The 27,341-nt window shown below is 53.9% G+C and overlaps 1 protein-coding gene and 1 pseudogene across 2 annotated transcripts in view; both read left to right on the top strand.

Annotated features, from left to right (window-relative positions):
- The window catches only part of EPHA2 (EPH receptor A2), a 28,489-nt gene extending 21,856 nt beyond the window's left edge, over positions 1-6,633 (top strand). For both annotated transcript variants that reach the window (XM_036256906.1, XM_036256905.1), the window contains 2 exons: positions 236-391; positions 5,787-6,633. In XM_036256906.1, the coding sequence (XP_036112799.1) occupies positions 236-391; positions 5,787-5,892 (262 nt within the window). In that variant the 3' untranslated portion in view covers positions 5,893-6,633. The remainder of the gene's footprint in view (positions 1-235; positions 392-5,786) is intronic.
- A 13,869-nt stretch (positions 6,634-20,502) lies between these two features.
- LOC118626826 lies at positions 20,503-22,571 on the top strand (annotated as a pseudogene).
- The last annotated feature ends 4,770 nt before the right edge of the window (positions 22,572-27,341 follow it).

Here is a 27,341-nt window from a genome sequence, read left to right on the forward strand (position 1 = left end):
TGGTGGTCTTGTCGGGAGGGGCCGAGGGGGCAGCAGTAAGTTAGAAACACTGAGTGCTCCCAACATGTCAGGCTGTCTCCCTGAACCGACCTGCCTTGGCCTTCCCATTTCCTGGGTGAGGAAACTGAGGCCCGGGCAGCTGGGTGAACGCCCAGGGTAGGGAGCCGCAGGCTCAGGGCCCAGGGAGGGTTGGGTGCTGCAACCCCTGACCGACGGTGGGTGGTTCGTATTGCAGGGTGTCCATCCGGCTGCCCAGCACCAGCGGCTCGGAGGGGGTGCCCTTCCGCACGGTGTCCGAGTGGCTCGAGTCCATCAAAATGCAGCAGTACACAGAGCACTTCCTGGCGGCCGGCTACACTGCCATCGAGAAGGTGGTACAGATGACGAGCGAGTGAGTTGGGCTCTGCCCGTGCGCCCGCCTGCCTCCCGCCCCCGGTCCCACCACCCTCCCCTCTTCTCTCTCCTCTTCTGGGGAGAGAGGCTTCGCAGGAAGGGCAGAACCAGGCCGGCAGCCAGCAGTTCTGCTTGGCTCCCTCTTCTTCCGGCGTCTTTGTTCCAGAGTGGGAAAGTAACAGTAATTGTCCCCGCGCAGTAGCGTTTACTGAGGGAGCCTGTGCGCTGGCTCTGGGCATGCGCACCTGGAGTCAGTCGTGCTGACTCGGCAGGTGGGTCCCGTCAGTGTTCTCACTGGGCAGGTGAGAAGCAGGTGCAGGAAGTGCAGTGACCTGTCCAGGGTCCTGCAGCCACTAGGGGAAGAGGAGGATTCCAGCCCTGGTCAGTCAGGGTCCAGAGCTCAGGGACCGTGGAGGTCGTTAGTGGAGGAACTGAGGCTCAGACATTCCAGGGCTTACCTCGGGTCACACAGCTCATCTGCGGGAATCTGAGAAAGGAATGACTTCCCTTCATAGCCGTTGCTGACTGAGCTCCCTGTTCGCCTTCTGAATAGATGCTGTTAACACTTCCCCATTTCACAAGTGGGGAAACTGAGGCTCAGAGGTTCCGTGACTTGCCTGAGGTCACTGTTCCAGGCAGCATATTCCTTTCCAGGATGCTGGGAAGAAATGGGCAGAGCCCTTGGACACCCTGGCTGATGCCCAGGAGAAAGGGCCCCGGCCAACCCCTCCCAGACAGCTCTCCCCACATGGTGACTATCAGCCTAGCAAACAGTGCCAGTTACCCCTTGCCCAGCTCTGGGTTCTGCCCATAGTTGTCCTATGGGGGCTCATCTCCCCTCCCAGCTCCAGCATCAGGACCTTTCCCAGCATGGCCTTGGCAGGGACACTTCTTCCCACCCGAGGAGGGAGAAGACATTATCCTCTTAGCCTTTAGTGCCTCTAAAAATAGTGTCATGTCCCCCAACAGCCTCACTTGTACAGGGTCCAAGGTCATGGTAGGAATGGACCCTGGGGCTGGATGGTTTTGGGAACCACATGGAGAGGATGACCCCCGCCTCTCACAGTTCTGGGTCACAGAAGTTCTGGGATTTGGGCCTGAGCATGGACATTCTCCAGGGCCTCTGAAAACCACTTAGCTGGGCTTTCCAAACTGCTGATCAAGGCCTCTCAGACCAGGCCATGGTCTGTCCCAGAGGACAGCTGGGGATAGGAGTCAGGCGAGGACAGAGCTGGCCAGAGGGAGACATGGCGATGTGGACAGAGAAGACAGGTCCCAGGATGCCTTTTTTTATCTTCACCCGAGGACATGTTTCCATATTTTGTTCAGATAGAGTGGGAAGGAGAGAGAGAGAGAGAAAAATGGACGTGAAAGGGACACATTGAGTGGTTGCCCCCCACACGACCCAACCAGGGCTGGGAACAAACTACAACCGAGGTACGTGCCCTTAGTGGGAACCGAACCCGGGTCTCTCTGGACCGCAGGCCGACGCTCTAACCGCTGAGCCAAACCGGCCAGGGTCAAGGATGCCTTTTGCTGCCAGCCAGCTGCAGGGTCCCAAGCCTGGGCTCTGCACTCACACCTGGGTTCAAGTCCCACATTGGCCACTTCCGGGCAGGTGACTTCAGTCAAATTAGATTTCATCTTGGAGCCTTGGTTTTTGTTTCCCCGTTGTGGGGACCGCGTGGGTACAATGCAGATGACATGCCAGGTGCCCTGTAGGGGCTTAATCCTCTCTTCCCTGGCTTCCCACCCGCAGCCGTGGGCAAATGCCCGGGTTCCTGGGTTGCCCTCCTTTCCCCTGGGAACCTGGTACAGCCCCCTTTGCCCCTCCAGGGGCTCCCACCAAGGACAGTGCAGCTTCTCCTCTGGGTGAGCGAGCGGAGGGCCAGAGAAGTACTTACAGGAAACACATGTTCTCCAAGGCTTCCTGAAATAGCCCGGGGTGCTCCTTGGCCAATTCCTTTCCCACGAGCAGGAACAGGGCTATCTTGGATGGAAGGAGGCTGTATGTGTGTGCGGGTGTGTGTTGTGTTTTGAAAAGGCCTGGATAAAGGCAGGAAGTCATTCCATGCTCCCTCCTCCTCCCACCAGCCCGCTGGTGCTCGGAGCTGGGGTCCGCGTGACTCACATCACCACAGCCTCCTTCTTTATTTCAACTACGTGAAATCAAGGGGGATCTCAGAGCACTTTGTCCGTCTGAAGGCTGTGTCTGCACACGCGGGGTCCCAGCGGGAGGTGCTGAGCCGGTCTCAGGAGAATTCAGCGCCTTCCCACGGGGCTGGCTGCAGGTTCCCCTGCGGTCCCACACAGGCCACCTTTTCTTAGCTACAGTGTCCCCCAGGTGGTTATTTTGGAGTCACTGAGTTTCTGGACTAGTGGTTCTAAATGGTTTTGAGGAGCAAATGCAGTGGTGGTTTTGCACCCCTGAAAAATGTTCAGCCTCCCAGAAGGCCCTGCCCAGTGTCAGGGCAACGTGCTGGGGGGGGCGGGGAGCACAGGCTGGTGGGTCTTACGGTCTGTGTATGGCCTCAGCATAGGCTTGGTGCGGATGGAATGTTTGCTGAGTGGATGATCGGACAGGTGCGGCCATCTCTCACTCCCCGCTCCTCGTGTCCAGGGGGCACATTAGGTGCTCCCTGGGGAGGTGTGGCCTTCGAATGTCCCGGGGCCAGGGCTCAGCCATGTGTCTCCTTGACCCTGTAATGGGATTTGATGAGAGGACTGCCCTGGATCCCAAGAGGGAAACAGGCTGGTGTGTCTCCGTGGTTAGGAAATGAGGCAGGGGAGGCTTTGGGGGGCTCTGTGTTGAAAGAGAATGGGGCTAGGGCAGGAGGCTCAGAAGCATCTAATCAAAGCCTCCCATTTTACGTATAAAAACAACGGAGGCCCGAAGACAGGACAGGATGGACCAAGGCTTTGATGGAGTCCAAGACTAGAATTCGGCCTCCTGCCTCCTAGCCTAGGGCTTTTGCCTCGTAAGCAACCTCAGCTCCCCCCCTGTCACATGAACCACACACCAGTCTGGGAGACAGGCCCAAAAGCAACCTGGGCAATGGCTCAGTATCCATTCAAGTATTCATTCATTCATTCATTCACTCATTCATTCATTCATCCATCAAACAGTCTTTGAGAACCTACTGTGTACCAGGCCTATCCTAGACCTTGGAGGGCTTCGGGAGGAGGGGATGGGCCCAGGGGACCAGGTCTCAACCATTACCCTCCTATAGCTCACATAACCCTCTGTTGTTATTGTTTTTTTTAATAAAATAAAGTTTTATTTTTTTAATATTCCGATGGTAGGCCATGTTGTCATGCAGCCCCACCTGTGGTGTGTCTGGTGTAAATTACTTGAGCTCTGGGTTCGGAGACTAGTCTAGTGAGTCCTTCGCTACGGAGCCCCAGACGGGCCGCCCTGGCGGAGGGACCGCGGGTCTCCGCCAGGTTATAAACTGTAGTGGGAACTTCCTTACCGAGTTTGTCATACGTGCTGTGTCAAACGAGACTAGGTCATTGAGCTGGTCCCACACTTGGCCTTTGGACCACGTCTTCTCTCTGGCCTCGCCCCCAGCTGTTCCCTGGGTCTCTGTCTTCCTTGGCTGACTTTCCGGCATCTTTGTTCTTGTTGTCCTTGGGCGGCAGCAAAACTTGATGAGCAGCTTCTACCACTGCTGCTGATAAGATGGCAAACTAAAAGCAACCCACTGGTTCTTTTTCTGTTGTTCTTAATCCTCACCTGAGGATATTTTTCCATTGATTTTTTTTTTTTTTTTTAGATAGAGTAAGAGCGAGGGAGGAAGGGAGGGAGAAGCATTGATGCAAGAGAGACGCATCGATTGGTTGCCTCCCGCATGACCCCAACCAGGGACAGGGATTGAACCTGCAACCGAGACACATGCCCTTGACTGGGAATCAAACCCAAGACCGTTTGGTCTATGGACTTACGCTCTAACCACCGAGCAAAACTAGCCAGGGCAGCTCAGTGGTTCTTAAACCACCCACCAGGGTCTTCGGGAGCTGATAAAATGCAGACTCCGGGTCCCACTTCCGAATTTCAAGGCCCAGGATCTGTTCTCTTCCCCCCAGAGGTGCAAATGCTTCTCTGGGAGCCACACTGTGAAGCCTTTGGGGGGAAGGGGAACGCTGCTCTTCTTCTGTAACACCCCCAGCTGTTCAGGATAGAAATGGTGCTGCAGTGAAGACTAAGCAGTTCTCCCAGGTGTCCAGCTCCTGGGCTCCTGCTGCAGGGGGAGCCACTGGCCCCTCCTGGAGGTCCCTGAGCCACCCCCCCCTACCCACCTGGGTCTACCCTCCCTGCTCAGGACTTCTCCGCAGGCTCCCAGCGCCGGTGGGAAAGTCATGTCTCTGGAATTGCAAATAGGAACTTGCACCATATAATTAGCTCCATTTACAGCCAGGAGACGGCCCATAAAAACCTGGGTGTTTTCATGGGTTTGGGCTGGTGGGTGAGGACGGCAGGGAGAAAACTTCCAGAGTGAGCAATAACCGTCCTGCTCCAGGGCTCCAGGAGCAGACGTGGTTTCACGAGGGGATGGAGGGGCATGGAAAGGGGCGCAGGGGTGTGGGCTGTGCGCTCCTGGGCGCACCCTTCTATCTGGTACCCGTGCCGCCTTTCTCCTCTGCCACTGGTTTCTGGGGTCTCCCACCTCCAGCTGGGCACTATTATTTCATTTTCCAGGCGAAGAAATTGGGTCCTAAAGGGGAAACACCTGCTTCAGGTGGCCTGCAAGCCCCTCTCATTAGAGACCAGCAGACTTTTAACCCCTGATGATCCCTCACAAGTATTTTCTGAGTCCGTGGTCAGTTAGTAGCCGTGAGAACTTGGAGGGAGCAGGGGGGTGAAATAAAGTGAGGGCTGGGAAGAGACCTTTGAGGCACAGCCTGAGAAGGGCCCTGCTCCTGGTGATGGCATCAGTGCTGCCTGGGAGGAGGCCTTAGCCGAGGACATTAGGGACAGAGCTGAGGTGGGGGAGGGAATGCAATGCTCACGGCTGGTTTGATTCCCAGCTCTTCCACCCCCTCGCTGTGTGACTCTGGGCAAGTTCCTTTACCTCTCTGTGCCTCAGTTTTCCAGTCTACAAAATGAGCGTGAAAAGAGCACCTGCTTCGCAGGTAATCCTGCAGATGTGATTTAAAGAAAAAAAAAACTGTTCACGGAGTTGTTGCGTCTATCATTTTCTTAATTTTGTCAGAGTTAGCAAGCTTTCAGGATGTAGATCCTTCCGTCAGGCCTCTGCCTAACTGGAACTCACTCGTGCCCCCCTGCCAGGGCCCCAAGGCCCCCTCCTTTTCTCCCCACCTCGGCCCCATCCCACAGCTGCCCATCTCTCCCACGCCAGCCTCTGACTCTCCCTCTCTCCCTCCAACCACAGTGACATCAAGAAGATCGGGGTGCGGCTGCCCGGCCACCAGAAGCGCATCGCCTACAGCCTGCTGGGACTCAAGGACCAAGTGAACACAGTGGGGATCCCCATCTGAGCTCCGACCGGCCTTGCACTCCTAGGCAGAGAATACTTGAAGAAACAGCGGCCTCCCTGCCAGCCCCGTGCCTGGCCACTAGGGACCTTATTTATTTCTAGTTGTTTTTTACCGATGCCACTTGAGGCCTTCGCTGGACGGTTCTCGGACGACACCTTGGCCTGAACTGAGGAGATGCTCAGGGATCCCGGGTTGGGGGTGCTTCGCCCACAAAGGACAGTCAGCCAAGCACTTAGTAGGCACCACCGTGTTCCTAGCATCGGGGGCAGGAGCCCTGCCACGCCCTTGAGACATACATGGGGGACATTTCCAAACTGACCTCCCTTTCCCTGTCTCAGGAGGTAGGGGGGTTACCCAGTGGCCGCGGGAACAGGGTACCTCAAGCTCCACCCACTCACGAGAAGAGGCTAGACCCGCCGACTCAGCTGGGAGAGACCCAAAGGCGTTCGTTCTCCCAGGCTCCTGTGCCTTCTGCAGACCCGGCCCTGTCCTCAGCCCCCAGGGCCCGAACTCTTGCTTCCCCAGGGCCCTCAAAGGATGCTTGGTTGTGCTGAGGTTTTTTAGATATATATTTTGTACTTTGTGGAAAGAATGTGTGTGTGATAGGGGCCCGGCTAGGGCCTGGGGCAGAGGAAGGCCCGTGTCAGACATTCCCAGGCGGGGGGCTGGTCCATCCATCGCTCGCCTCTCTAGACAGCGTTCATGACTCCGTCAGTGTTAATGATTTTGTTTTGTTGGAAATTTTTTTCGAACCTTAATTTATTATTATTTTTTTTATATTTATTGTTAGGAAATGACTTACTTCTGCTCTGGAATAAAGTTGCAGATGGGATCCGACTGATCTTGGTTTTGCCTTTTGAGGGGGGAGCGGGGCAGAGAGGTCTTCGGTGTTGGAAGTGGGGGTGGCGAAGGATTCACCTCCACCCCAAGTATTTTAAACAGCTTCTTTCGCAAGGCACACATGTCATGTAACCCTGGGAGAGGGGGCGGGCGGGGGGCGGGCAGCGAGCCAGGGAGCAGGCCCAGCCAAGCCCAGCCTCCATGCCAACAGGTCTCTGTCACCTTTGATCTCAAGGCTTCTGGAGGGCTGGGAGGCGGGAGAGGGGCGAGAGTAGCCATGGGCCTCCCTCCTACACTTCTCCATGGGGCTGTTGAAATACATTCTTCGACTGTCATGCTGAGCTCTGAGGTTTACAAAAGGTTTTCACGAGTTTCGGTGTGTTGGAAAAGCACTCTGAGTTTTGTAAGTGGCCCCGTTTCACAGAAGAAGAAAACCGAGGCTGGTCCAGCGACAGGGCTTGCCCAAGGCCACACTGCAAGTCGGAGACAGGCCGACGTTGAAAGCAGGGCCAGCAATCCTGGTTGGATACTTTCCTCACAGCCGAGGAGACAGGCTCAGAGATGAGCGGTGACTTGCTTTACGTCACACAGCAGGAAGGAGCAGAGGCCCCGAGGGAGGCCAGGACCCTGATTTCAAACCCTGAGCCCTCTGCTATACCAGGTTGCTGCCCTCGATGCCAGAGGTCCGCACCTTAGGAAGGTATGGCACACAGGCGACCGGGAACACAACCAGGTGAGCAGAGATGATCCGGGGCACAGGAGGAGGGCTTCCTGGAGGAGGTGACCCCAGAGCTGAGATCTCAGGGACAACTAGGAGTTACCCAGTGAGGCAGTAGACGAGGGTGATCAGGCAGAGAGGATTGTGGTATCGGAAAACCATGAGGTTGCACAAGGGGAACCCCAAGCAATTTGATATCAGGGAGAGATGTGGGTACTGAAAAGATCCCCAGGGCCTAGGAGCAGGGCTTTTAAGCTGAGGGCAATGGGGAGCCACTGAAGATTTTAAGCAGGGTGAGGCATGATCACTGTGCCCCAGACAGAAGTCCCTGGTACAGGCAGGCCCAAGTTCCAGGCCCCCTGACTCCCAACCTGTAGGGAGACAGAAGAGACATTCTGGCAAGTTGAGAGGGCCCTCCCCCAGCCTGCCTTGGGTCTCAGACCAGCCTGAGACTCTGCCCTGCCCCTGCCCCTGCAGGAGAGCTGCCTCCCTGGGGAGCCGGCTCTGGGTCCTGGCCCACTGAACATCAATGAGTAGTGCAGTGTCGGCAGGGCTGGTTGGGAAAGGTGAGGGAGTGCAGGGACCAGCTCACCGGGCCTTCCTTCCGTTAGTGCTGGGCCGCCTGGGCGTGCGGGGCGTGTGGCTGAGTCAGGCGCTTCTGGGACCTAACTCTTGCCCAGCCTCTCCTGTGTGAGACCAAGGCTCTGTCACCGGGCTATGGCTGCCGCCACCACCCCTGAGAGGGATGTCATTTCAGCAGGAGAAACCTGCAATCCCACAGCCATCTGGGCACCCAAGGCCTGGGTCCCCTTCCCAAAGCAACTCAGCCACCCAGTGGCCCACCGGTGAGCAGGAGTGGACGCAGGAAGTGGCTCAGCGTGGGCGGGGCGAGGTGACTTCATGCGCCCTCTCCCTCAGGGCCCTGCCAGCCACAGGCCCTCCGAGGGCACCTGAGATTGCTCAGGCCCGTGGGCGGCAGACGGGGTCTGTGTTCAAAGGCCGGTGGGCAGCTGTCTGGAGCTTCCAGCAGACCCCACAAATACCAAGAGGGGAAACGTAAGTTTTAAAAAAAATTAAAACAAACCCAGCTCTGTCCCCTGGAGGGCTTGGACGCAGTGACACCCCGGTAGCAATAAGCACATTTGTCCCCCCGATCTTCCTAAACACCGCTCTCTAACCAAGGGAACGGGGCTCCTTGGAGAAAGGGCTGGTTCCAGGGCTGAGGCAGAGGAAAGAGGAAAGGAGTCCGGGACATCTTGTAGTTCGAGAGAGGAAGAAAATGCTAGAAAAATAAACAGATGGGGGATGTCAGACACAGGAGCCAACCTGAACAAGGCCCCACGTGGCCGAACCTAGACCCGATGGAACAACAGCAAACAACATAGAATTAGACTACAACCCAAAGTAGAAAATAAATATCTGCGAGTCCATACTGATATAAATAATGATTGAAGAAATAAATAAATGGGGAGACAGGACAAATCTCCCTTTGAAAATAATTCCAAATAATCCACGGAGGACGCCCTCCAGGAGGTGGAGTTTAACTCCCCACTGCGTTGAGTGTGGATGGGACCTAGTGACACCCTTCCAAAGAAAGGACGTGTAGAAAGGATTAAAAAGTTGTTTTCACCCTGGAGAAACCTGGCAAACACCAGGGTGACCAAGTTAACGAAAAGCCAAACAAACAAACCCGATCAGCAAACTCTTGTAGAGATTTACTGGGTGCCAGGCACCACTCTGAGTGCTTTGCCCATGACTGTGTTTACTCACTTAATCCTTCCAACACCCCTTCCAGGCGGGTACCATGATACCATTTTACAGATTTGAACACTGAGGCACCCTCTCACGCACAGCAGGGGCAGCGGTCGAGCCCAGGTGCCGTGGTGCGTGCCATGGAGCCCCTAATACAATGGTGTTCCACCTGCTGCTCTCGACTGAGGGCCCAGTGGGGCCACAGGAAGCCAGATTGCTCAGTGTCCCAAAACGCTGATGGCGTTGGGGTACTTGCTCCACAGACCCCTGGCTCCCACTGGCTGGTTGGCACCACATAGGCGGTGAAGGAGAAGGGATCCGGAGTCTCTGAACACCTACAATGTGCCAGTCAGCGTGCCGAGCCTGGCACCCACATTGTCTTATTGAAGGATCACAATGACCGGGCAAGGCATGGATTTCTCCTCATGTTGCAGTGGGGACACTGAGGCTACGTGTGGTGATGGTATCGGACGAAGATCCCACAGCTGGGAGGTGACGGAGCAGAATATGAGGCAAGGGCTGCCTTGTCCCACTGCTGCCGTGACATTGGGGTGCTGGGGGTTGTCCGGAAGCAGGGCAGCAGGAAGACCTTGGGCTAGAAAAGGCAGATGGGCTTTCCTGGGTATCTCCTGTTGACTTTGCTGTGGGACCCTCAGTGCTCCGGGTCTCCGTCTATCCCTTTGTAACATACAGGGCCCGAGGAAGTCCATCCTGGCTGGCATGAGGGGCTCCTGCTCCCCGCCCCGGACACCCTCTCCCAGGCAGCGGGCCCCACTCCAGCACCTCGGGGTCTGGCTTTCCAGTCCAAACCTTGTCAGCCCGTCTCTGCCGGCAGAACCAGGCCGGGTTTCTGGGAAGCTGTGGCGGATCCCACCCTGCCGGGGTGGGGGCCCCTCTCCCTCTGGGCCTGGGCCCCATTTCAGCAGCCTCATCACATTCCCCAGCAGCCTTGGCAGCCTGGACAGACGGATGCACTCTCCACATTGGTCTGGCAGAGCCAGGCAGCTCATGACCAGGTCTCCTGCTGGGGGAGGGGTCCTCCCCCCAAGGACCAGGCCTCGGGGACCAGGCAGACCAATCCCAGCATCTGGGCATGGACAGTTATACCCCCAAATCTGCAGGACACAGCTCTCCTGCCCATTGCCCCAAACTCTGTGCCCCTCCCATTTCACTCTTGTTCCATCCAGAACCCCCAAACCTGCCCTCACTTCTTCAGCTGAGCCCTCCCAACCCCCACACCCACCGTCAATTCTGCCTGCAGAAAATATACTCACCCTTGCAGGCCCAGCTCAAATTCTCCATCCTCCAAGAAACCCCCAGAACCACCCCTGTTGCCAACTGGTTTGGGAAAATCGGTCCCACCTCCCCACGCTCCCCATTTCAGCACACAGACCCAGAAGAGCTGGGACGATGCACAGAGGTGCGTCTGTCTGTCCCACTCGCTCCTCTGAGCAGGCTCAGTTCTGGTCTCCCTATTGCTTTCTTCAAGAACTCTGTGGACCGGAATGATTACTATCCATCCCGTGGGTGGGGGGACTGTATACGTACCCCATTTGTCCAGTACCTGGTTTAGGTCCATTGTTCTGTCTAATTAGTAATAGTGTTCCCTTTACTCTCTGTCCCTATTTGGATGACGTTTTATTTAGCCACCCTACCGGGAAGCATAGGGAAGTGAGCAGCTTGCTCTAAAGCCCTGAGGCTAGAAAGTGGCAGAGGCAGGATTCGAACCAGGCTCCTAGCCTCAGAGCCCTCAGAACCCTACACTGAGGGGTTTCGGAGTGAATGAGCCTAGGCACTCTCTCGGATCTACTGCATGTCACCACCGCTTGGAGCTTTCTCCACACCTTTGGCTCAACCCACCTGCTTCCTCCTACTTTTACCTCATGTGTCACAGCCTCAGAGGGGTCCGCCCCTCATCTTAAAGACACCCCTGACCCTCCCCTCCCATGTCTCCTTCGTGCACTTTTTGTTGTTGTTAATCCTTACCCGAGGATATTTTTCCATCGATTTCTAGATAGAGTGGAAGAGAGGAGAGAGAGAGAGAGAGAAACATTGATGTGAAAGAGACACATCAACAGGTTGCCTCCTGCACAACTCCAACCAGGGCTGGGGATCAAACCTGCAAGCCAGGTATGTGCCCCTGACCGGGAATCGAACCCAAGACCCTTTGGTCCGCAGGCCGGCGCTCTTACCGTTGAGCCAAACCGGACAGAGCCCTTTGTGCACCTTTGACTCTTTGTAGCTAATGGGCTCACAGGGTGTGATTGCTGTTCTGCCCGTGGCCAACGCCACGAGGGCAAGACCAGATCTGTTTTGCGGCTCCCGGATCCCCAGACCTGACACCCGGGTGCTCCCACATATTTGATGACAGAGCCAATGACTGGTGCTTGGTGCCAGAGAGAAGCTGGGCAGTGAGCGAACCCCGGTGGTGCCCTCACGGATTTCCCAGTCTGCCAGGGAGAGAGACCCATGGAAGCATCGAGATTACTCAAAAGATAAATGCCGTGGTTTGAGCAGCACGGGGACTGTGGGACCCAGAGACAGAGCGACTCCGGCTAGGACAGGTCAGGGAAGGCTTCCTGGAGGAGGTGGTGTCTGAACTGACTTGAAGAACGAGGTGATAGGGGAAGAATGAAGGGTGTTCAGCTTGGAAGGTGAAGGCCAGGGGGCTGCAGATGTGAGGGCGGGGCCTAGGCAGCAGGGAAGGCCACGGCTGCGGGGCTGGCAGGGCCTGAACCCAGAGGGCCTTTGCCCTGCTAACGATTTTATTTTTCAGCCTAAAGGTGAGCAGTTCAATGGTTCTTAACGAGGGGGAGGAGAAGACGGGCAAGAAAATTTCAACTTTCATTTTTTTCCCCCCAAAATTGTGCTGTCCCCTTGTAAAAACAAAAATGATCTAAGTGTTGGTTTCTGACTCTCTGTGTTATCTAGGTGCTGCTGGCCATCTGAGGCACCAGCCATTGCCTGCCTGGCCCTCCCCCAGGAGGCAGGTGTTCCTGCTCTGCCCCTCACCCACCCCGTCCCTAGCCATCTGTCTGGAAAGGTCCATTGTGGTGGCCTCTGACATCACAGCAGGGGGCAACGTGATGTCACAGGGCTCCTTTGTGGCCTCTTGGGGGGAGTGCCCCACCAGAGGCCCATTCCCCACCCCCGCCCAATCCCATTAAGCACGGGCCAGGGACAAAGGGAGCCGCTTTGTGTTTTAACCCTGTCTGAGTGAATCACGGGCTGCAGAGCGGGGACGCGGAGAGGTTGTGCATTCCAGAGCCTGCCATCTCCCCCAGCTGGGCCTCTAGGTCAGGCTAGAAACGCTGCTGCCACCACCAGTTGCTGTCCCCATGTCCCCAGCCTCCTCTCTGGGCTCCCAGCAAGTGGGACAACAGAGATAAAGGGGCTCCAGGCACCGTGCCTCCAGCCCCAGGTCGCCCTCACGTCAAAGGCCAGAGACTGTGATGAGGGGCTGGATCCCCGCAAGGGAGTCAGCCTGTGACTGGGGGGGACACGGACATCAGGGACACTGAGCTGGGAGATGGAGGCAGAGCAGCTGGAACCAGAGAAGGCAAAGGCCCTGAGAAACAGGCCTGGGGGAAGCCCCAGGGCACAGACGAGGGCCTGAGGCTGAGAGACAGGACTTGTCATCCAACAGCATCGTGAGCACTTATTCAACACCTGCTGAGAGCCCCACTGGTCTAGGCTGTGGGTCATCTGACCCTTGAAACCCTGGAAGGTGGTCTGCGCCAACCTCAGACCTGGCCACGCTGGACAGGCGCTCAGAGAGGGAGGCCTGCTTGGGGATGGCTAGGTGGCCCCTCCTCCCAGGTGTCCCCAAGGGAGGAGGGAGCAGGACTCCCCAAAGTTCAAGCTCTATGGCCGGGTGGCTTGATTTGCAGTTCCTCCTTGACCACTCACTAGCATGCCCTCCCCTCGCTGAGCCTCTGTTTATTGGTCCATAAAACGGAATGAACAGTAGCCCCTCACAGGACTGTTACGAGGGCTGGCCGAGATGCTGTGAGTGCCCCAGCGCTGCTCCCAGTCATCAGCCCACCCCTCACCCCATCCCAGCTGGGGGTCGGGGCAGGGTATCTCCCCATCCTGACACCACTCCAAACTCCATCTGTTCCTGGGCTTCAGCCCCTTTGAAAGGTCTGTGGAGGCCTAGGCTGGGAGGAGGGCTCATGAAGGGGCACAGCTAGGTGGGGGAGGCAGCAGCTTCAGGAGAGGACTTGGCACACCCCACTGTCACCCAAGTGGGTTTCTCCATCCTTGGCAGAGTGCCTGGGCATAGAAGGAGGCCGGGGGTGGCTCAGTTTCAGGCAACAAAGTCCCCTTTCTCCCCAGCTTGAGGAATGCCTGGCACCCCCTCCACCCCCACCCCGATCCATATCTGTTACCCAGACCCAGATACCCCTCAGTGTTCACTGCAGGGGGAGGGGCTAGGCTGGGCATGGGCTCTGCCCTGAGCCTACCAGGTAGCCCTGCCCCTCTACGGGTTGACAGGGCATCCCTGCCCCTCAGCAACGCCCCCTGCCCTGCACAGGCACATGTTCACACGTGCACATGCACATGTACCCACACGCATCTCCCAAACAGCCCAGCCTCGGGTGGCAGCCCCGAGCCCCGTCCAGCACGTGAGACAGGCTGCCTGCCGAGAGTCAGTGCCCTGCCTCACCTTGGCTGCTCCCGTGACTTTGTGCTGCATGATGTTTGTAAAAATATCTTGACTTGGCACAGCGAAGTCACAGCCCCACCCACACCTGCCCCATTTTTTGAACTGATGCTGGCATGTGCAAGCGTGGAGTCGGGCCCCTGGCTGTTCGAGCCCCTCGCTTTACCGAGGAAGATGCCCAGGACTGGGTGGGCAGAGGTTCGCCCAAGGCCACAGAGCCTCGTGGGCTGGTTCCAGAGGGACAGTGGGGGCTGGTGCAGAGCACACGAGGCTCTGGTGGGATCTCGCTCGGATCCTAGCGGGGGCAGGGAGAAGTGGCCTCCCCGGCGATGGTTGTACCTTGTGTACAGATGAGAACACTGGGACGCAGAGAGGAGAGACCCAAGGTCACCCAGTGAGGAGCAGAGCCAGGATTTGTTCAGGAGCCCTGGGGCCGCATGGATGCTGAGCCTCAGGGTCCCCTCTGGACACCTGGAGGAGAGTGCTGCTTGCTGCCCTGGTCTTGACCTCTGGGCGGCATCTGTCCCTCCTCCTGCCACGGCCCTGGCCAGACTCCGCCCAGACACCTCAGGAATGCAGGGGGAGGAGGCTCAGGGAAGATGGAACCTGGGGTCTGGGGTGGACAGGACAAAAAAGCCACGTGTCCGACTCTCCCTGCACCCCTGGGCTGGACCACAGCTGGCAAAGGGGAGCCCCCAAGGATGGCTCAGGCATGTGTCCCTACTTGCAGTGTGACCCTTGGCGTGCAGCTGCCCTGCTCTGGTTTCCTGGGCTGTGGATGGCGCGGGAGCAGGGCTGAGGCAGAGGCTTCTGGCCGAGGGCAGAGAGAAGTGGGGGGCCAGCCCTGCGGTGGGCTCCTCTCCCTGCCTCCCCCCGCAGCCTCAGGAATCGCCTTAATTACAGCGTCAGCCTCGCTGCGCTTCCTGCCATAAACCCAGGAATCTAAATTAGAAGGCAAGAGGCCGGCTCCCCCTTCCCTCTGACCCCCCAAGTCTGCCGGGAAGTTCTCTTGGAGACAGGCCGCCAGTGGGGGGCTAACTACAGAGGTGCCCAGGGCTCAGACTAGGGGCCGGAGAGACTGGGCAGGCGGGTGACTATCCACAGAATCTTATGCCTGTTACTGCCAAGTGCCCGCTGCATGCCAGGCACCAGGCTGAATTAGCCATTTGACCCTCCCAGCAGAACAGCTGGACTGACGTCAAAATCCCTGTCATAGAGGAGGACACTGAGGCATGAGCCCAAGGTCACTCAGGGTGTGGGTGGCTGAGCCAGCTGGACCCAGGTCTCAGGCTCCCAGGCCAGGGCCGGCAGCCTTGGCAGAAGGCCAAAGGGAGGGTGAGGGACAGTGGTGACAGCGAGCCCATCCTGAGGAGGGGGAGGGGGACCCTGACCCATGAGCCAGCCCTCGGAGCCCCAGGAGGAGAAGGGAGGGGTTGGAGGAGTTGCGGGCCAGGTACACTCAGAGCACAGTGTGCCGACTGCAAGCCTGGGACCTGGCCAGGTAGACCAGGGCTGGGGGTGGGGCCCTCCAGAGCAGGAGGAAACCTACCAGAAAGCTGTGTGCGTGTGTACTTGAGTGTGACAGTGTGTGTGTGCGTGTGGTAGGGAAGTGAGATCATCCGGGCAGAAGGGAGCTGAGCTTGTCCAAACCACTGGAGCCGCTGGGGGAGAGAGAGACAGACTGGGTGGGGGGTAGGCAGTGCCAGGGACTGAGGGAGGGAACGAGACCAAGGCAGAGAGGAGAAAGGCAGAGACACTGAGACAGAGGGACAAGGAGGGGGTGGGGGCAGACACACGACAGGATGATGGAGGATGTTGGGTCAGGGGTGGGGAGACAGGGAGGCCCGGGAAAGGCTGAGAGCCAAGGAGAAAGCAGGGAGGGGGCCGCCCTGGATGGGAGGGGACTTCGGTCTCAGGGGTTTCCTACTCGGGCACCCCCTGACAGGACTGCGGAAAGATCCCTCAATGTGTTTGTTTTCTGTCCTGGGCAAGGGATCTGAGATCACCCATCCCTAAGACAATCTTGTGAGGACCTATTACAAATTCATCCCAGGGGTGAGGTCTACTTGAAGGAGCCAAAGCTCCAAGGCTGGAGAGCCCATGGGGTAGTGCCAGGGTCTGCCCTGAGAGCATGGGGCAAGGAGGGTGACTTCAGGGGGAGGAGCATCAGGAGGCTGCTACATCTAGGAAGCTGGTACAGAGCTGGCTGGGCCCACACCCTGGCAGGGCTAGAGCAGTGACCAGGTCCACTTCTCCACTAGACTGGCCCAGCCCCTCTGTGACCCCTCATCATCCAACTCCCTAAAGTGGCTTACCAGGCCCCACAGGCCTGCCACCTGCCACCTCACCTGCCATCCTGCTCCCCCTAACCGAGTGGTTCTCCACTGTAGAGATTGGCAGCGTCGGGAAACATTGTTCTTTGTCACAGTTGGAGAGGTGTGCTACTGGTATCTAGATGGTAGAGGCCAGGGGTGCTGCTAACCATCCTATGATGTATAGGACGGCCCCTACAACACAATCCAGATGTTCCCCTGCTTTCTTTTCCCAGAGCATGCCCAGTTTGTTCCTGCCTCGGGGCCTTTGCACTTGCTGTTAGCCCTGCCTAGGATATGCTTTCCTCAGATCATCACACAGCTTCTGCCCTCTCATTCTTCCAGATCTGCTCAAATATCTGCTCTTTAGAGCAGTTCCCCCCCGCCCCGGTGCCCATAACCCCTCCCTCTCCATCATAAACCTCTGACTATTTCCCTCCCAGCACTTATCTCCACATCGTGACAATCTTGCTTATTTATTCAAACCCTTATTATAGTTTCTCTGCCCCCCATTTGGCGGGGAGCTCCGCGAAGGCTGGGCCTCTGGTTCTCAGCAGTACGCAGACACCAAGTACTCGGTGTTGAGATCGAGAACTCACTTGGAGCAGCCAGGGTCTGTTTCAGGCACTTTGCTTGGAACACTTCCCATGTATTAACCCATTTCAGTCCTGTGAAGTAGGCATCGTTGTTATGCCCATTTCACAGATGGGGAAACCGAGGCCCGAGGATGTCAAGAGACTTAGTAACACAACTAGTCAGTGCCCGAGCTGGAATTCACACCCAGGCAGCTGGCTTCAGAGTTCAATGCCACACCACAGTCTCTGGGCAAATGGGAGTTGAGTGGATGTATGACCCAATCACGGGGACACATGTTCCAATAACCCAGGCCCCTGTCTTTCTCCACGAGAAAGCCTTTCCCTACCGTACCCTGGCCCCCTTATCCCCCACCCCAGATCTGGGGTGCTGCTCAATTGAACAAAGTTGTCTGAAAAAGAGAGATCAGGGTGCTCCTTATATTTGCTCCAAGTCAGCAGGGAATAGGCTCCTCTTGGCAGGTCCCCACGATGCGGAGGCTCGGGACCCAGATATGCGAGCTCCTCACCCTGGGGATCCCCCATCATAGTGACTGCACCGGGGCCACAACTGCTGCCCTGAGTCACTGTTGACTTTCCCAGACACTCCTGGGTGTGGGGGCAGAGACCCACCCCTTCCTTGTGCCTCCCTGGCAGGGTGGGGTGGGCTGAGCAGGGGTGAGTCTGAGGGCTGTGCTGGGCCCTGTTCTGAGGCCCCTCCCTTCTCTAGTTGGCAGCCCCTAAAGAAGAGCTGCAACCAAGAGGGGCCGGCACAGTGGGGACAGAAGGAAGTTGTGGGTGCCCTTGCCTGTTGGGGATGGGGAGAGAGACTTGGACGGCTTCCCAGAGCTGTTTGCTGCCCAGATTCCTGGCTAGGAGTCCCCCCCAGTCCAGAACACACTGACCACCCCCCCTTCCATATCCCTGGGTCCTCTCTGCCAGGCAATGGTACCTCCCGACTAACCCAGCAGCTGCATGGTCCTGTCCCAGTCTCCCAAAAACTTTGTTTTCTGGCCACGGCCCCTCTCCCAGTATCTGTGGAGCCAATCAAGTCTGGACCCGGGATCTGCTGGGGAACTCCTCAATTCCCATTCATTCATTCAATCAATCGATCCATTGACCTCTGGATTATGGGCCCAGCTTGATGCCGCTGTGCCACTCTGCTACTACTCTCATTCATTCATTCATTCATTCATTCATTCATTCATTCCTAGTGTGGTGGTTAGAGCATGGATGCTAGTCTATATGGCTGGGTTAATATTTTGCTTCACCACTTACTAGCTGTGTGATCTTGGGCAAGTCCTGTCATCTGTCTGAGTCCCCAGTTTTGCAACAGTAAAGAAGAAGATAAACTGGGGTTTTAGAGACTTCAGTGGGAGGAAGCACAGAGTGTTGAGCATAGCGCCCAGCTTGTGGCAAGTGGTTAATTCACAGGAGCCTTTAAAAAAACATTTTTTTAAATTGATTTTTTAGAGCCCTGGCCGGTTTGGCTCATCGGTTAGAGCGTTAGCCTGCGGTACAGAGAGACCCGGGTTCGGTTCCCGCTAAGGGCACGTACCTCGGTTGCAGTTTGTCCCCGGCCCTGGTTGGTCGTGCGGGTGGCAACCACTCGATGTGTCCCTTCACATCGATGTTTCTCTCTCTCTCTCTTCCTCTCTCTCCCTCCCGCTCTGTCTGAAGAAAAAATGCAAAAATGTCCTCGGGTGAGGATTAAAAATAAATAAATAAATAAATAAATAAATAAATAAATAAATAAATAAATTGATTTTTTAGAGAGAGAGAGAGAAACATCGATGTGAGAGAGAAACATCCATCTGCTTCCTGAACACCCCCCACTTGGGATCGAGCCTGAAACCCAGGTATGTGCCCTGACTGGGAACTGAACAGGGACCTCTCAGGCCATGGGCTGATGCTCAATCCACTGAGCCACACCGGCTTGGCAGGAGCCTTTTTTTTTTTTTTTTTAATTCTTCACAGAAAGTTTTCTAAGGCCTTTAGGGATGCACAGACCCCTAATAGCAGCCTCAGCCCAAGTAAAACCTGATTCTGAAGGCTTCTTAATGCCCCCCAGGCAGGAGCTCAGGGGTCTAGTCCTGGCTTTGCCATTGCTGTGTGATCTGAGCAAGTTAATGCCCCTCTCTGGGTCTCAGGCTCCCTTTCTGAACAATGACCAGTTGGTTTGGATGACCTTAGTTTAGGCAAGTCACCTCTCTCTGTCTTAGTTTTCATAATAATCGTACCTACTCACAGGAATGCTGAGAAGAATAAGTGAATGAATACACGCAAAGCTCTTAGAACAAGTCTGATGCATAGTGCTCAAGAGACATTAGTCATTATTTTATTTTTCTATCCTCACCCAAGGACATTTTTTTGCATTTATCTTCAGATGGAGTGGGAGGGAGAGAGGGAGGAAGAGAGAGAGAGAAACATCGATGTGAGAGAGACACATCGAGTGGTTGCCACCCGCATGACCCCAACTGGGGCCAGGGACAAACCGCAACCGAGGTACGTGCCCTCAGAAGGAACCGAATCCGGGACTCTCTGGTCCGCCGGCCAATGCTCTAACAGCTGAGCCAAACCGGCCAGGTGAGACGTTAGCCATTATTATCAGCTAACATTACCTGAGTATCTGTCTTCTGATTGAAATATAACTTACAGATCGTAAAATTCACCCTTGTAAAACATGCACCTCTGTTGTTTTTAGTTTACGCACAAGCTTGTGTGACCACGTTACAGGACAGGGACCGGGCTGGAGCAGGTCTACCTCAGGCCAGCCAGCAGTGTGCGGGCTCTTGACTTCGAGCAGGAACGATGTCCCAAGACGCGCCCAGGTGATTTTGAGAGTGCGTGTATTAAAGCAGGGGCAGTGAGCCTGAGGAGGGGCTTAGGGTGGGAGAAGCCGCAGGAGAGCCGAGGTAGTGCTCTGCTGTGACTCCCTGGGCAGTCAGAGAAAAGGGGGCCTTGAGGTGCGGCCGGTGTGGCTCAGTGGTTGAGCGTCGACCCACGCACCAAGAGGTCACTGGTTCGATTCCTCGTCAGGACACACCCCTGGGTTGTGGGCCTGATCCCCAGTGGGGGGCATGCAGGAGGCAGCCAAACGATGTTCTCTCTCACTGATGTTTCTATTTGTCTCTCCTTCTCACTTCCTCTCTGTAAAATCAATAAAGGAAAAAGAAAAGAAAAAAAGGAGGCCTTGGAGACAGCTTCAGAAGGTTAGCCCAGGACGAGCTGCTGCTGCCCGATGCTCCCCTGGTTGCAAGTCTCGTGGGGACCCTTAGAGTTTAGGAGACAGAAAGGAAAATGTTCACGCCCCAGAACAGGCATGGGTGTGCTCACGAGAGAGCCCTCACTGGTACCCTTTGTCTGAGGACTTTTCTCTCTCTTCTGTGGGTGAGATTCTTATATTAAGGTTTTTCACTTCAATTCCTACACTTATTTTCATGTTGTCTTTAATTTCCAAATATATGGCTTTTTCTATTTAAAAACATGTTTAGGCCCAGCTAGTGTGGCTCAGTGGACCGAGCTCTGTCCCACGGAGAGGTCCCGGTTGATTCCCAGCCAGGGCACACGCCTGGGTTTCGGGCTCAATCCCAGAAGGGGACGTGCAGCAGGCAGCCAATCGACATTTCTCTCTCACATTGATGTTTCTCTCTCTCTCCTCCTCTCTCTCTCAAAAATCAATAAAGACACCCTCACTGGGCGCGGACGGCCTTCCTCGCTGCTCACACGCCCTGCCTCTGCCCCGCAGAAATGCTTCGATGACACAAAGCCCTTCGCCAGATTAGGCCAGGGTCCAGGGCCCCGGCTCCTCATCTCACTCGGGCTTCTGCCAAAGATGTAAAATTTGGTGCAGATGCCCGAGCCTTAATGCTTCAAGGTGTGGACCTTTTAGCCGATGCTGTAGCTGTTACTATGGGGCCAAAGGGAAGAACAGTAATTATTGAACAGAACTGGGGAAGTCCCAAAGTAACAAAAGATGGTGTGACCGTTGCAAAGTCTATTGACTTAAAAGATAAATATAAAACTATTGGCGCTAAATTTGTTCAAGATGTTGCCAATAATACAAGTGAAGAGGCTGGGGGGGCACCACCACTGCTACTGCACTGGCACGCTCTGTGGCCAAGGACGGCTTTGAGAAGACCAGCAAAGGTGCTAATCCCGTGGAAATCAGGAGAGGTGTGATGTTAGCTGTTGATGCTGTAATTTCTGAACGTAAGAAACAGTCTAAACCTGTGACAACCCCTGAAGAAATAGCTCAGGTTGTTACAATTTCTGCAAATGGAAGCAAAAAAATCAGCAACATAATTTCCCACGCCATGAAAAAAGTTGGAAGAAAGGGCGTCATCACAGTCAAGGATGGAAAAACACTGAATGATGAATTAGAAATTATTGAAGGATTAAGTTTGAGCGAGGTTATATTTCTCCATACTTTATTAATACAGCAAAAGGTCAGAAATGTGAATTCCAAGATGCTTATGTTCTATTGAGTGAAAAGAAAATTTCCAGTGTTCAGGCCATTGTACCTGCTCTTGAAATTGCCAGTGCTCACCGTAAGCCCTTGGTCATGATTGCTGAAGATGTTGAAGGAGAAGCTCTAGGTACACTTGTTTTGAATAGGCTAAAGGTTGGTCTTCAGGTTGTAGCAGTCAAAGCTCCTGGTTTTGGTGACAATAGAAAGAACCAACTTAAAGACATGGCGATTGCTACTGGTGGTGCAGTGTTTGGAGAAGAAGGATTGACTCTAAATCTTTTTTTTTTTTTTATCCTTACCCGAGGACATTTTTCCATTTTTTGTTCAGATAGAGCAGGAGGGAGAGAGAGAGAAACATCGATGTGAAGGGACACATCGAGTGGCTGCCGCCCGCACGACCAACCAGGGCCGGGGACTAACTGCAACCGAGGTACGTGCCCTTAGCGGGAACCGAACCCGGGTCTCTCTGTACCGCAGGCCAACACTCCAACCGCTGAGCCAAACCGGCCAGGGCTTGACTCTAAATCTTGAAGATGTTCAGCCTCATGATTTAGGAAAAGTTGGAGAAGTCATTGTGACCAAAGATGATGCCATGCTCTTGAAAGGAAACGGCGACAAGGCTCAAGTTGAAAAACGTATTCAAGAAATCATTGAGCAGCTAGATATCACAACTAGTGGGTATGAAAAAAAAACTAAACGAACGGCTGGCAAAGCCCTCAGATGGAGTAGCTGAGCTGAAGGTTGGTGGAACACGTGATGTTGAAGTGAATGAAAAGGAAGACAGAGTAACAGATGCCCTCAATGCTTCCCGAGCTGCTGTTGAGGAAGGCATTGTTCTGGGCGGGGGTTGTGCCTTGCTTTGCTGCATTCCAGCCTTGGACTCATTAACTCCAGCTAATGAAGATAAAAAAATTGGTATAGAAATTATTTTAAAAGCACTCAAAATTCCTGCAATGACCATTGCTAAGAATGCAGGTGTTGGGGGATCATTGATTGTTGAGAAAATCATGCAAAGCTCCTCAGAAGTTGGTTATGATGCTATGCTTGGAGATTTTGCGAATATGGTGGGAAAAGGAATCACTGATCCAACTAAGGTTGTAAGAACTGCTTTATTGGATGCTGCTGGCGTAGCCTCTCTGTTAACAGCAGCAGAAGCATAGTCACAGAAATTCCTAAAGAAGAGAAAGACCCTGGAATCGGTGGGATGGTGGAACGGGAGGTGGCATGGTGGTGGTATGTTCCAATCCTAGAACGGTGCTGTACCATCACGAATGAGAACCTGAGAGGAAGCCCAAGGCAGTCGTCCTCACCTATAACTTCAGAGAAGTCAGTTGAAGGAAATGACTGAAGAAAAGGCTGGCTGATGTTCAAGAAAATCACTATAACCGTCAGTTACTGGTTTCAGTTGACAATACAACAGCTTGCTGCTGTCATTGTCCACGCCTACAGATAATTTATTTTGTGTCTTTGAATAAAAATACATTTGTACATTCCTGATAACTAAGTGCAAGAGCCATGTACCAAGGTACTGCTTTCAACTTAAATCACCGAGGCATTTTTACTACTATTCTGTTAAAATCAGGATTTTCGTGTTTGCCATCACCCGATGAGAAGTTAAGAAGCAGCCTTTCTGTGGGGAGTAAGAATAATTGTGTACAAAGTAGAGAAATATCCAATTATGTGACCTTTGCGTCATAAAAATTGGTTTAAAGTTAAAAAAAAATCAATAAAGACATATTTAAAAATAAATAAATGTTTAGGCTTTTTTGTGAACTAGTTTGTCAGTTAATATATTTCTCAATATTTTGAGTGTGTTTGAAAAACATGAGTATTCTCTGCTTATTGGATATGATTCTTTACATATACATATTTTAGATAAGCCTACTGATTATATTATATAGAGCGGCACTACAACACAGAGGTTAAGAGTTTAGGTTCTAGGGGAGACTGCTCCCTGAACTCTACCCTCAGTTTCTTCTTCTGTAAAATGTGAATAACTTTCTTCAGTGACAAATTTTTTTTGAGAATTTTTATGACTTTATTTGAGCCAAAATGATGACAAGGACCGAGAAGCATCATCTAAACGGATTGAGAACATGCTCTGGAGAAAGGCAGTTTGGCAGCTTATGTTATGCATTAGAATCAAAGGAGGAGACGTAAGGAGGGTTACGTAAAATTCGTTAGTGATCGATTAAGGGGGTGGGAGAAAGCAAAGCAAGGAAATCTCTTGATTTGGATAAAAAGGCAAAATAGAGAAACACTTCTTTTACATTGCTGGGTAATGATGAACATTTATAGCACCTAGAGATGGTTTCGGGGAACAAAGAACAATGAGGGGTCTGTGGCGTGCCCTGGTTCAGAGGTTGTGCCCTGAGGGGTCTGGAAAAGAGGCTTCCTCTGACATTTCAAAGGTGTGTTACCTTAGAAAGAAGAGACAATAGACTCACTGAAGGTAAAGGTGGACGGTTTTCAGGAAGCTCCAGGACTTGGATGTGACTACCACCATGACCCTCTTATGTTAGGAATTAAAATTTTTTTTCCTTTATTGATTTTACAGAGAGAGGAAGTGAGAGAGAGAAATAGAAACATCGATGAGAGAGAACACCGATTGGCCTTCTCCTGCATGCCCCCCCCCACTGGGGATCAGGCCCACAACCTGGGCATGTGTCCTGACCGGGAATCAAACCCGCGACCTCTTTGTGCATGGGTCGACGCTCAACCACTGAGCCACACTTGCCGGACTTAGGAATTTTTATGTTCAGACCATCCTATATGCTTACTTTTGGTCTCTGAGTTTATAAGGCCCACCATGCTGGCCTGCCCCGAGCTTGTCAGTTTTAGTAGGTAGCCCCTTTTTTTGCCAAAAATTCCCCCTTTGGGTCATAAATCATTCCAAAAGATACATTAACCAACCACTTGGTTGGATAATGGGGTCCCACGGTGCTAGGAAGGCCCCTTCCTAGGAAGTCTTAGTGTCAGCATTTGTCTTGCTGAAATGGTGGACCATCGCGGGTGGGGCGAGACCATAACCTTGGATGGGACACAAGGCCAAATTTTTCTCAAAAAGGCAGGTAAATGGGAGGGAGTCAAGTCTCATGGGCCTTCGTGAAGAACAGCAAGCACGCTGGAACATGCTGAACTGCAAGCTGTCAGGGCCCACGCGGTGCTGCCTGCCTCACCTTTCTGCATTTCGCATCTATGTTTGAGGGCACAACCATGGCCTCCTCAGTTTTCACGGGCTGACCAGGAGCGGGTTCCCGTGAGCGGTTATATTACTGTGGCCCAGCTACGTTCCATCGAAAGCACCCCAGGGTCGACTGTTATTCTTCTGACTCCTGTGAGTCGTATAACCGGGAACTGTAACGAAGGTTTAATCAGGCCTGAAGATGTAAGAACACAAGAGTGTACATTACAATTTACCACCAACATTTTCCGGAGGCCAGGACCGGAGAGTTCGTGAGTAAATGACCTGGGCCTCAGCAGGGTCACAGAGGCTGTTTCTTCTCTGTCACTGCAGCTTCATCTGAGTGACATCGTCAGTGGTCCTGGTTGGGCTGGGGGTGAGCACCTTCCCATAACGGGCTTCTGGCGTTTATACATAAAGTTCTTTCTCAGGATTCCGTTTCCACCAGCCTTCTACAACTTCCCTGTCTTTCCCAGTTGTCTCTTCTTACTCGTTCAGAAATAACCGACTTCTGAGGATAAACTACTCCCTTTCAACTTCTCTCAGACACACGCGCACACCCCTGTCCTTCCTTCGGCAATGACACTCCTAAATTTCAGGAGAAACCATACAAAGTAGTATCGATAAGTCAGAAGTTGTCTTCGACACCTTCAGCAATCATTAATAGTGGGGTCATAGAAGAACAAGTTTTGAGAAAAGCCCAGAGAACAAGGATAACTATTATTATGACTAATGCTATTAACAGACAGGTTAAGACAATCAAACAAATGGTTTTTTAAGTTCAATATCCATTTGTAGGTATTCAGGCCTTCTCAGTGTCTTGGGATAGCTGGCTACCTCTGCTGTTGGTGGCTTCTCATCCTCCAGGAAACGTTGATGTCCCCGTAGGCGGAGGCGAGTGTCCGAGACAGGGGCAGGCATCCATTCTCAGTTAGGCACCTGATAGGGACCCTTCCAACAAGGTTGGAGAGAGTTTTTTGTTTTGTTTGTTGTTGTTTTTTTATCCTCACTGGAGGACAATTTTGCATTTATCTTCAGATAGAGCGAGAGGGAGAGGGGAACATGGACATGAGAGACACACATCGACTGGTTGCCACCCACACGACCCCAGCCGGGGTGGGGACAAACTTCAACCGAGGTATGTGCCCTTAGCAGGAACCGAACCTGGGACTCTGGTCCGCAGGCCAATGCTCTAACTGCTGAGCCAAATCGGCCAGAGCAGTTGGGGAGCGTTTTTAATGGCTATCTTTCCAATGGACAAAATCTCCCGGTTATAAACTGCGGTCTCCCGGGAGCACACTGCAAGGGTCAGAAGTCACAGGAGGCTGAGGCCATGAGAACTGGTCAGAGGATACTGGCTGCAAAGGGGAGCCTCCATGAGTCACCCCAAAAGGTCCGGGGCATCCTGCAGAATCTAATAGCTGCTTCGTCCCCCTCACCCTCCAGGTGGGGCAGACAGGTGTCATGTGAATGCGGGGACCTCTCTCAGGGTCCAGCCAGGCCAGTGTCAAACCCTAGAGAGCCAGGCTTCTTCCTGAACCTGTCAGGAGTTCTGTGCCCATCGGGGGCACATGAAGGAGCTTGGCCCTGAGAGGTCCTGCCAAAAAGGGTCAGGCCGAGGGGGAGCAGACCGAAAGGCCCGGTGGTCGGGCAGGGATCCCAAGGGGAGCAGCCTGGCACCCCTTATGCTGGTGGCACGCGGCAGGCAGGAGGGGGCAGCCCGAGCAGGAGGCACCCACACTCCGCATGGCGCTCACGGGGGTGCAGCGACAGGGCACGGGCTGGGGCTGCAACCATGTTCATCTGGAGAAACTGCCAAGATGTTTTTCCAAGTGGCTGCACCATTTTCTACTCCCACCAGCAATGGAGGAGGGTTCCAGTTTCTCCACACCCTTGCCAACACTCGTTAATGTGTCTTTTTTATTGGGACTATCCTAGTGGGTGTGACGTGGTATCTCTTTGTGGTTTTTAAAATTTTTTTTAATCCTCACCCAAGGATATTTTCCATTAATTTTCAGATCGAGTGGGAGGGAGGGAGAGAGAGAAAGAAACATCGATGTGAGAGAGAGACATCAATTGGTTGCCTCCTGCACGACCCCGACCAGAGCAGGGGACGGAACTGCAACTGAGGTACGTGCCCTTGACTGAAATCGAACCTGCAACACTTTGGTTCTCGGGCCCACAATTTAACCGCTGAGCCAAACCGGCTAGGGCCTTATAGTGGTTTTGATTTACATTTTCCTAATGATTTAATGGAGTTGAACATCTTTCATAAGCTTATTGACCATTCAGATGTCTTCTTGGCAGAAATATCTCTTCGAATCCCTTACCCATTTTTTAAAAATATTATTTTATTTTTATTTTTTTATCCTCACTGGAGGGCATTTTTGCATTTATCTTCAGATAGAGCGGGAGGGAGAGAGAGAGAGAGAAACATCAATGTGAGAGAGGCACATCAAGTGGTCGCCACCCACTCGACCCCAACCGGGGCTGGGGACAAACTGCCATCGAGGTACGTGCCCTTAGCGGGAACCGAACCCGGGCCTCTCTGGACCACAGGCCGACACTCTAAATGCTGAGCCAAACCGGCCAGGGCTGTTTGATGGTCTTAAGAAGATGATCTTTTTGAATTGGATCTAGGGACTCGGGTTATTCTCGGAGATAAAGTTGATCCAAAGGACCTATCCCACCATTACTGGGAGCAGGAGCCCCGACAAAGCCATAACCTCCCTCGGGCGTGTCCTGCCTTTGCCCAGGCTGAGCCCAGGCCAGGACACACCTCCGCTGTTCCTCTCAGGCCCTCCCAGCCGCAAAGCCCCACACAGAGCTCTGCCGGCAGGAGCTCTCCCACTCAAGGTCCCTTGTCTCAGCCCTGGTCCCTAGAGTCCACATCTCCATCACTGCATGTACCCACCACCCACCATTTATGTGGCA

The sequence above is a fragment of the Molossus molossus genome, unplaced genomic scaffold (assembly GCF_014108415.1).
Source record: "Molossus molossus isolate mMolMol1 unplaced genomic scaffold, mMolMol1.p scaffold_m16_p_12, whole genome shotgun sequence".
Classification (NCBI taxonomy): Eukaryota; Metazoa; Chordata; class Mammalia; order Chiroptera; family Molossidae; genus Molossus; species Molossus molossus.